Below are 8,976 nucleotides of genomic sequence, written 5' to 3'. Positions count from 1 at the left end.
TGTTCATTAAGGAAATGGGTCTATAGTTTTCTTTTTTGGTTGTATCTTTACTCAGTTTGGGTATTAGAGTGATGCTGGCCTCATAGAAGGAATCTGGAAGTTCTCCCTCCATTTCTATGCTTTTTTTTTTCTAGTCTTTTTGAGACAGGGTCTCCTTATAGTCCCAGCTGTCCTGGAACTCACTATGTAGACCAGGCGGGCCTTGAACTCACAAGTGCTGGGATTAAAGGCATGTGCCACCACGCCCGGAAAATATTTTTAATTTCTTCCTTTTAAGAATTTAGTGTAGGGCTAAAGAAATGGCTCTGTGGTTAAGAGTGCATAAGGTTCTTACAGAGGACTCAAGTTGATCCTCAGCACCCAACTGCCAGTAACTTGAGTTCCAGGGGGATCTCTGGCCTTATGTGTAGGCAGGCACCCGCACTCATATCACATGCACTCCTGCATGCACATGCACACACAATTTTAAAAAATAAAATCTTTTAACAAAATGTTTAGTGTGCAATATCTAGGTACTAATATACTCGATTATAGGTACTTCTAAATCTAGATAGTTGTCTTGCATGTGAGGGCACAGAGTTCTCCAAATAAAATGTTGGTTCTTCCCGAAGCTACCCCCCTGAAGTTCTGGCATTTGGGGTGAAGTTATCTGGGAATCAGGTACCTTTGGTAAGAGCCAGTCCCTCCAGGTGGACCTGTGCGTACCTCAGCCTGCCTGTATCCTTTCTAGTCCATGTGAGACCCTATAGGGAGTAACTTCTGGACCCCAGAGTACAAAAAGGCAAACAAACTCCTAGCACCTATTCCCAAGTAGCCTGATGCTCTACACAATCCCCTCAGACAAGCCCTACCCTCCTAAATCCTTTGTTCCCTGCAAGTCACTCCTTCGAGATGCCTTCCTGCAATCTACACACTGAATATACCCTGTTGTGGGCACTATGGAATTACATGCTTTCATCTGAGCATTTAACATGTCTTATTATTATATTTCATTCTCTACCTTATATGTTTTTGAAGACAAGTCTCTCACTGAAGCTGGAGTTCACTGATTGGTCAGCCAGCCTAACCAATCACTCCAGAGATCTGTCTCTCTGTTTCTGTCCCCCTTCCCCAACACTGGGATTACAGACAAACATCACTTCATCTGGCTTTTACATAGGTTCTGGAGATCCAGACACAGGCCCTCAAAGCCTGTGTGGAAGGCACTTTACTGACTGAATCATCTCCCTAGCCCCTAACCTGTTTTTGTTTTTTAAAGTTTCCCTTAAAAAAAAAAAAGCTTTAAACGTCATCATTGATTTTCAAGTTTTCTTAGTATCTCTCAAGCCATGGAGTATTAGAACACATATGGGCTCCAAATCAGTGGGATACATGAGAAGTTGTCTAGGAAGCAAAAGGAAGTCTGGGCTTATGACCTCAACCTCAGTGGAGAACCCCAGGCAAGGTAAGATCGGGCAGGCTCAGACTCTAAGGATAGACGACTACAGAACATTCACCCCATTTCCATGGTGCTCTACCTCCTCTGGAAGCCAGAGCTATTCTGCCATTCCTTCTAAATCTATAGTTTCCTATCTGACATTCAATCTTCTCAGTGTGTTTTCCCAGGTAGTATCACAATTCAAATAAGCACCCCCAAAAAAACCCTTTAGGAAGAGGGGAGAGAAGCACTGGGAAGTACCCTGGGGCTTGCCTCAGTGTAAGATACAAGCTTGAGGACACGAGTGTTTGGTTGGTCTCTCTATCCTCCCACAAAACAACACTTTTCGTGTTGCTTCAGTCCTCTCACCATCTACCCCAAGTTATCCCTGCTCCAGCAGAACAGCATCACTTCCTTCAAGGCTCATGTTAGTTCCAGAAATTAGAGGAAGACTTTTTTGAAAAAGTGTTTTTCTTTCTTAAATATTTTATTATTTTTATGTGTATGAGTGTAGTGCCTGCATGTATGTGAGTGCACCCATGTTGTGCAATGCCTCAGGAGTCAGAAGAGGGTGTCGAATTCCCCTGGAACTAGAGTTAAGGACGGTTCACAGCTGCCATGTGGGTGCTGGGAATCGAACTCCAGTCCTCTGCAAAGAGCAGTCAGTGCTCTTAACCACTGAGCCATCTCTCCAGCCCCTGAAAAGTTTTTCTATTCAGCCCATGGTGGCCTTGAGCTAACAGTCCTTCTGACAGCATCTCCAGTGGATTATAGGCATGGGATACACAACCTTAGTTGGAAGACTCTCAACCTATATGGCCCCAACAACACAGCTTAAGGGCATTTCTCTGTGTAACTTCATGCATGTTACAGTTTCACCTACAGCCACTACAGCCTGACTCTACTAAGGATTCTGAAACAGAACACTTATTTTTCAGCTGGGTCTGCTTTAAAAAGTTTTCTTAAGCTCTGTGTGGTGGCACACATCTTTAATCTCAGCACTCGGGAGACAGAGGCAGGCAGAGCTCTGAGTTCAAGACCAGCCTGGTCTACATAACAAGTTCCAGGCCAGCTGGAGTTACAGGCAGACTCTGTCTCAAGACCGGAAAAAAAAAAAAAAGGTTTTCTTGAATTATACTTTATTTTGTTATGCATATGGAGGTCAGAGGATGAGTTGTGGAAGTCAGATCTGTCTTTCCACCATGTGGGTCCCAGGGATCGAACTCAGGTCATCAGGTTTAGCAGAAGGTGCCTTTACCAGATAAGCCATCTTGCCAGCTAGGTTTCATTTTTAAGATTAAAACAAATAATCAGCAGTAAGTAAACAATTGTGAAAGATTTGTTTATTTATTTTGGTCTTTTTGGGACAGGGTCTCCCTGAAGCCCCAGCTGGCCTGGAACTTGCTATGTAGATCAGGGTGGCCTCGAAGTCACAGAGATCTGCCCGTTTCTGCCACCTGAGTGCTGGGATTAAAGGCATGTGCCACAATGTCTGGCATTTTATTATTTTTATTTTGTATGTATGAGTGTATTGCCTGCATGAATGTAAGTGCACCCATGTCGTGCACATGGAGGTCAGAAAGAGGGCATCAGATCTCCTGGAACTAGAGTTACAGATAGTTGTTAACCACCATGTGGGTGCTGGGAACTGAACCCGGGTGAAATGAGAGATGGAAATGGGAGAAGCTTGCAGGCCAGCTACGGTGATGAACAAAAGACCCTGTCTCAAAATAAGCTACAAGGAGAGAACTGATACTCAATGCTGTCCTCTAACCTCCATACAGGTGCTGTGGCACATCCCTGCACTCACACACAAATATATACCCACATTATCACGTGCTGACACATATCCAACAAGGTGACATCAGCTGCTCTTCTGTAAAGGTGCCTTGTTTTGTTTCTGTGGTGCAGAGCCTCCCTCATGGTAAGCATGAACTCTGAGCTACACTCCCAGCCCTACATATTCACCTTTGCAGAAGGGACTGGACATGTGAAGCAGGACCCCTGCCAGCACCAGATATTCTAAATGCCTAATAAATAATAAAATTAGGATTGCCCACTTTGAAGGGTAAGGTAAGGTAAGGCTAGGTAAGGTAAGGCTGAAGAGGCAAGAACACAACTGTCCTGGATAGCCAGGCGGTGGGTTCCAGAAGGCAGCCACACAGGGGAAGGGAAGCCCAGAGTGATGCCAAGAAGGAGCCCTACCATCCAGCTCCTTCTCAATGGAGTCCATACGATGTGTTACTTCATCCTGAAGAGACTCCACGTGGGTCAGCAGGTTAAACTGCCACTGGTGCTGGGAGCTCAGCAGCCCCTCTCCACCTCTGTCCAGCAACTTCCGAGCAGGGGCTTCCTCTGGCAGGACCTTTTTGGAGACGTAGTCCCTCACCTGGGCATGCAATGACATCTAAATTATTGAGTAAAGACAGCAGCTAGCTCTTTCTCTAACTAGCCAGTGTTTACAACCCTTTGAAAAACCCGCGACAGCCTGAATGCCACGAAGCCCCATCTCTGCTGCCTTTCCATGTGGTGTTCAATACACCACTGCCACAGCCTCAGGGCAGCACAGACCGGCTCAGAAAGCCCTGTAGAACCTCCCCTTGCCTGGCCCAGTGCCCCAGCCTAAGACAGACCTCTCAGAACTCTACAAGCTACCTAAAGCAGAGCAAGTGTAGATGAGGGATAGGACATTGTAGTCATACAAGTTCAGCAACTCCTGGCTCTGTCTCTTGCTGAACACATGGCCTTGGTCAGTTACTTTCCCTCACTGTGAAGATGGATAGCAGTAAGGAAGCGTCATGGGAATGAAAATATGGTGCCGAAACACAGCTCACCATCAGTGGGAGAGATTTATGACCATGGCTGCCTTGCTGAGAATAGGTATTTCCTGATCTTGCTTTCATTCCTTTAGAAATCTGTCTAATCCATAAGGTTGCAAGCATTCTACTACATAGTTTAGGGTCTCAAACTTCAATTCATTTATTAGAGATAAGACTCAAACATTTAGGGCTAGTGCAAAACACTAGGTGTTGGGTAGAAGCTCAGCCATGAGACCAATGCCCATTCTACAGGTAAGGAAAACGGGTCTGCCTCAAAAGATTGTTCTTAACCACCCTGGCCAAACTGTTTAGATACAGGTAAGAGCACAGACTGAAATCCGCACTGTGGAAGGCATAGTTAAGACGCTCCATCTTGGCAACAGGCAGCTGTATATTTATGCTGCTGATGCCAAACCCACAGGATAAAGTCTGGGAAAGTAAAGATTAGCAGGGCAAAGGAAATCTGAAGTCATACAAAGCCTCACCCGCAGGAGAGGACAGGCGCAGACGTGAAACAGCTACAGAGGAAAAAACTGGTAACATGGGATGGTATAAGGAGGTCCAGACCAGAAAGGCTCAGCATAACAAAAGACAAAAGGCTGGCTCTTTGGAAAACTGTTTAAAGTAGCAAATATTTTGATGAAATTAATCCTTCTTATGACAGGACAAGAAAGCCACGAAAATAAAGTCATCATACAATTTTGTTGAAGAACATTATGCCTAATAAGACCTTGACTCATTTGCACGCACACAATTAGCACCTAGTACAATTATGATGTAAGTGGTGTTGAAGAACAGTTCTTTTTTTTCTTCATGTTCCAATCAACATCTCTGCTTGCTACTTCCTATCTCTTTACCTGACTTCCACTGACTATGCCATTTTGTGGGGTGTGGGGTTTTCTGGAAATGATGATCTTTGGCTTAAGTGGATTCTCCTGACTTTGTATTCATTTTAACAGATTAAAACAAAAAACAACAAAAAAAACCTAGTTCTATCAAGAATTACCTTCCTCAGAACATTTAGCCCAAGGAGAAGAATGCACAAGCATTCAACCACTAAGCAAAGAACAAGTTCAAGCAGCCACATACCTTTGGGGAGCTGGGTTTGGGGTCACCATCCTCTCTGCCCCTGTCTTGGTCTAGAGGCCAGCCTAGGCGTGAGGAGAGGGGATCGTCACCATTCTCACAGAGGGGGTTAACTGCATCATCAAGTGCAGAGCCTCGAGTCTCTACCACCAGTTTCTGCTCCACAGCAGGGTAGTAGGTACGAGGCTTCTGGTAGCAGTGCTCGCTGGTGATGTAGGACTCCTCCACAGACCGGGGCAGGGGAAGGGGCTTCTCCACTGCCCCGTTCAAAGTTCTATAGCTTGGGGACTCCTCCTTGCTTTTGGTGTCCATGATGTGGATATGTCTGGAATGAGCTCTCCCCTCCCCTGAGTGCTGTTTCCAGGGCTGGCACCACAGCTGCAGATCAGGATGCTCTCTGCTTCTGTGGGGATGGCAGACAGGGAAATACTTTAGGGGCAGTTAGCACTATTGCAATGCTTCTCAGATTCAAACACTCTCCCCTGAGGGAGAGCAGAGTGGAGACATCACATGCTGGTCTCCTAGAAGGCTGCTGCAGGCACAGTGGGTAGAACTGAACTTAGCACTGAGCAGCAGCACAGCTCACTCAGCCAGATAGATTCCTTCCAGCTTCCTCCTCTGGAGACTAATCTTGTCACCTCTCAGCCCTGAACAGCACCAACTTTTACAACGAGTAAATGAAGTAATTTGAATGGAAAGTATGCTGGTAAAATGTTCTTCAAATGTAGTTACTAAAAACAAAACAAAAAACAAAAAAAAAAAACCCTAAACTTAATAAACTGTCACAATTTGATATTCAGTGGAACTTAGTTACCAAAAATGCAATGATGCTGGGGATAGACCACATGTATAGCCACTAATAATAACTTTTTTTTTTTTTTCTTTTTGGTCTTTTTGAGACAGGGTCTCAAAAAGTTCCAGCTGGCCTGGAACTTGCTATGATCTATCTGCCTACCCCTGCCTCCCAAGTGCTGGGATTAAAGGCATATGCCACCATGCCCAGCTAATAATATTTCTAAAAACATTTCAACAATTTTCTATTCTCACTATTCTAAAGAAGAAAGCTGTCAGTAAACAAAAGAACAGAGGGGCGCTGGAGAGATGGCTCAGCAGTTAAAAGCACTGGCTGCTCTTCCAGAGGACCCAGATTCAATTCCCAGCACCTATATAGCAGCTAACATCCCTTTTAAACTCCAGTTTCTGGGGAATCTGATGCCTTCTTCTGATTTCCTCAGGCACTGCACGACACAGGTGCACTCACATACATGTAGACACTCAAACGTCAAATAAAAATAATTTTAAAAAAAGAGAGAACAGAGGGGCTAGAGAGATAGCTTAGTGATTAAGAACTCATACTGCTTTTCCAGAGAACCCAAGTTCAAATCCCAACACCCATGTCAGGTGGCTCACAACCACCTGCAACTCCATGTCCAAGGGATCACACACCCGTTTCTTCATATGGTGCACATACAGAAATGCAAAAACATACATGCAAACAAAACATTCATATACATAAAGTAAAATTAATTAAAATCTTTTAAAAAGAATAAAAAAAGAAAGGTAAGGGCAGGCCTGGTGGAACAAGTCCTTAACACCAGCACTTGGGAGGCAGAAGCAGGTGAATCTCTAATTTGGTGAGGTTTTGTTCATTTGTTTTTAAGACAGCCTTCCCCCCCGCGCCTCTCTCTCTCTCTCTCTCTCTCTCTCTCTCTCTCTCTCTTTCTCTCTCTCTCTGAACTTTTGAGATAGACCATGTCTCTGCACCACCACACCCAGCAGATTGCTGTAATTTTGAAGCCAGCCTGGTCTACATAGTGAGTTACAGGCCAGCTAGAGCTACAACATGAGACCCTGACTCAATGACAATAATAATAAACAAAAAAATACCAAAACAGGGGCTGGAGAGATGGCTCAGCAGTTAAGAGCAATGACTGCTCTTGCAGAGGACCCGGGTTCAATTCCTAGCACCCACATGGCGGCTATGAACCGTCCTTAACTCCAGTTCCAGGGGAATCCAAAGCCCTCTTCTGACCTCCACGGTATTGCACAACATGGGTGCACTCACATACATGCAGGCAATACACTCATACACATAAAAAAAAAAAACCCACTAAACAAAACTAAACAACAATAAACAAGTATCAGAGATGGCAGTTGCTGCCAAGTCTGATTACCTAGGTTCAATCCCTGAAACCCCATGGTGGAATAAGACAAACAACTCTAGCACGTTGCCCTCCGACCTACACACACACACACACACACAAAATATAATTTTAAAAAACCTAAGGGCACACATGTCCTGGTATAATGTTATGGTTACATACATACATTTATCAAAATTCAATAAGGTCATAAAATAAACTTGCATATACAATATTCCTCAATAATTCTTTTAAGAAGGAATGCTTATATAACCGATGGGAGGTTGCTGGCAATCAAACCCAAGGTCCCACACAAGAGTCCAAACACTCTACTATCGAACCAAATGCTCAACCCAGGAATATTACTTTTAGTAAAGGTCTCAAACCCATGAGTCTTATGCATGATTTTGTGGCTTTCCAATTTCTCCCCACATAGCCTACTGAATTAAGAGCCAAAGGAGATTCCTCACCAAAGGCTGCAGATGCCATACTTACTGCAAGATGCTCATCTTGAGCTGCAAGCCATGCAGAACCTCAATCACTCTCTGTACATCGCCAAGAAGCTGATGGGTGGCCACAATCTTCTTGGCATTCTGATGGGAGTAGTTATCTTCTAGAAATGCCAGTCCGTGCATATGTCCCCTGCTCAACCACTCCTTGTCATACCAGTACTTGAAGGCAGGTCTCTGCCCTAAGGTAGTAACATTAAGAGGATCAAACACGGCCTGAGCGAAACAGGCTCCCTCTTGATTTTTGCATAACCATCATATGAGCTTCTGGAAGAAAGGCCAGAAGACCATGCTCATTTTGTTCACTTTTACTTGGCACCTACCCTGTGTTGGGCTTTCTACTAGGTGCTGGGGATCAGGCGGTGAGTGAGAAAGGCATGTTCACACCCTGATGGCCAGGAACTGGTGACAGGTGGACCATAAGCATGGATTCTCATATTCATAGTCTCTCATCACCTCTCTCTCTCTCATACACACACACCCCAACCCCTCTCTCTCTACCTCCCCTTCTCTCTCACCCTCCCCTTCTCCGTTTTTGTTTGTTTTGAGACAGAGTTTCCCTATCTCAAATAGATTTATTCAACTGAGCCAATGACTGGAAGGCCCCACGTCCCTTTCCAAATGAACAACCTGCCCTCCAACTAACAGATGCTCAGGCTCCCCACTGTAGACCCTGCTTCCCATCTGCTATGTAACAGATGACCTGAATGGCTTCAGGGGTCCCACTCATTACAAGGTTCCTTGGAAAGGGCTAAAAACATAAGTTCAGGGACTCAGCAGCACTTCCTGCTCCAAAAGCCCACTTCCAACCTAGCTCCTTCACTTGTCAATCACTATAAAAACCCTAAAATAAACTGGGCACGCCTTTAATCCCAGCACTTGGGAGGCAGAGGTAGGTGATCTCTGTGAGTTCAAGGCAACCCTGGTCTACATAGGGAGTTCCAGGCCACCTGGGGCTACATGGAGACCCTGTCTCAAACAAACAAAAAATTGAAATTAAAAAA

General features: G+C 44.8%; 1 protein-coding gene across 3 annotated transcripts in view; it reads right to left on the bottom strand.

Moving 5' to 3' along the window:
• Phf20 (PHD finger protein 20) overlaps window positions 1-8,976 on the bottom strand; it is a 123,757-nt gene that overhangs the window by 3,570 nt on the left and 111,211 nt on the right. For all 3 annotated transcript variants that reach the window (XM_008840765.2, XM_008840766.3, XM_029567195.1), the window contains 3 exons: window positions 7,959-8,154; window positions 5,326-5,725; window positions 3,623-3,806 (listed from right to left, as the gene is read on the bottom strand). In XM_008840765.2, coding sequence (XP_008838987.1) covers window positions 3,623-3,806; window positions 5,326-5,725; window positions 7,959-8,154 — 780 coding nt within the window. The remainder of the gene's footprint in view (window positions 1-3,622; window positions 3,807-5,325; window positions 5,726-7,958; window positions 8,155-8,976) is intronic.

This window comes from Nannospalax galili, unplaced genomic scaffold (assembly GCF_000622305.1).
Source record: "Nannospalax galili isolate Female #2095 unplaced genomic scaffold, S.galili_v1.0 scaffold221, whole genome shotgun sequence".
NCBI classification, from domain to species: domain Eukaryota; kingdom Metazoa; phylum Chordata; class Mammalia; order Rodentia; family Spalacidae; genus Nannospalax; species Nannospalax galili.
Note: the sequence above shows the minus strand (reverse complement) of the source record. Positions and strands in the feature narration are given on the sequence as shown.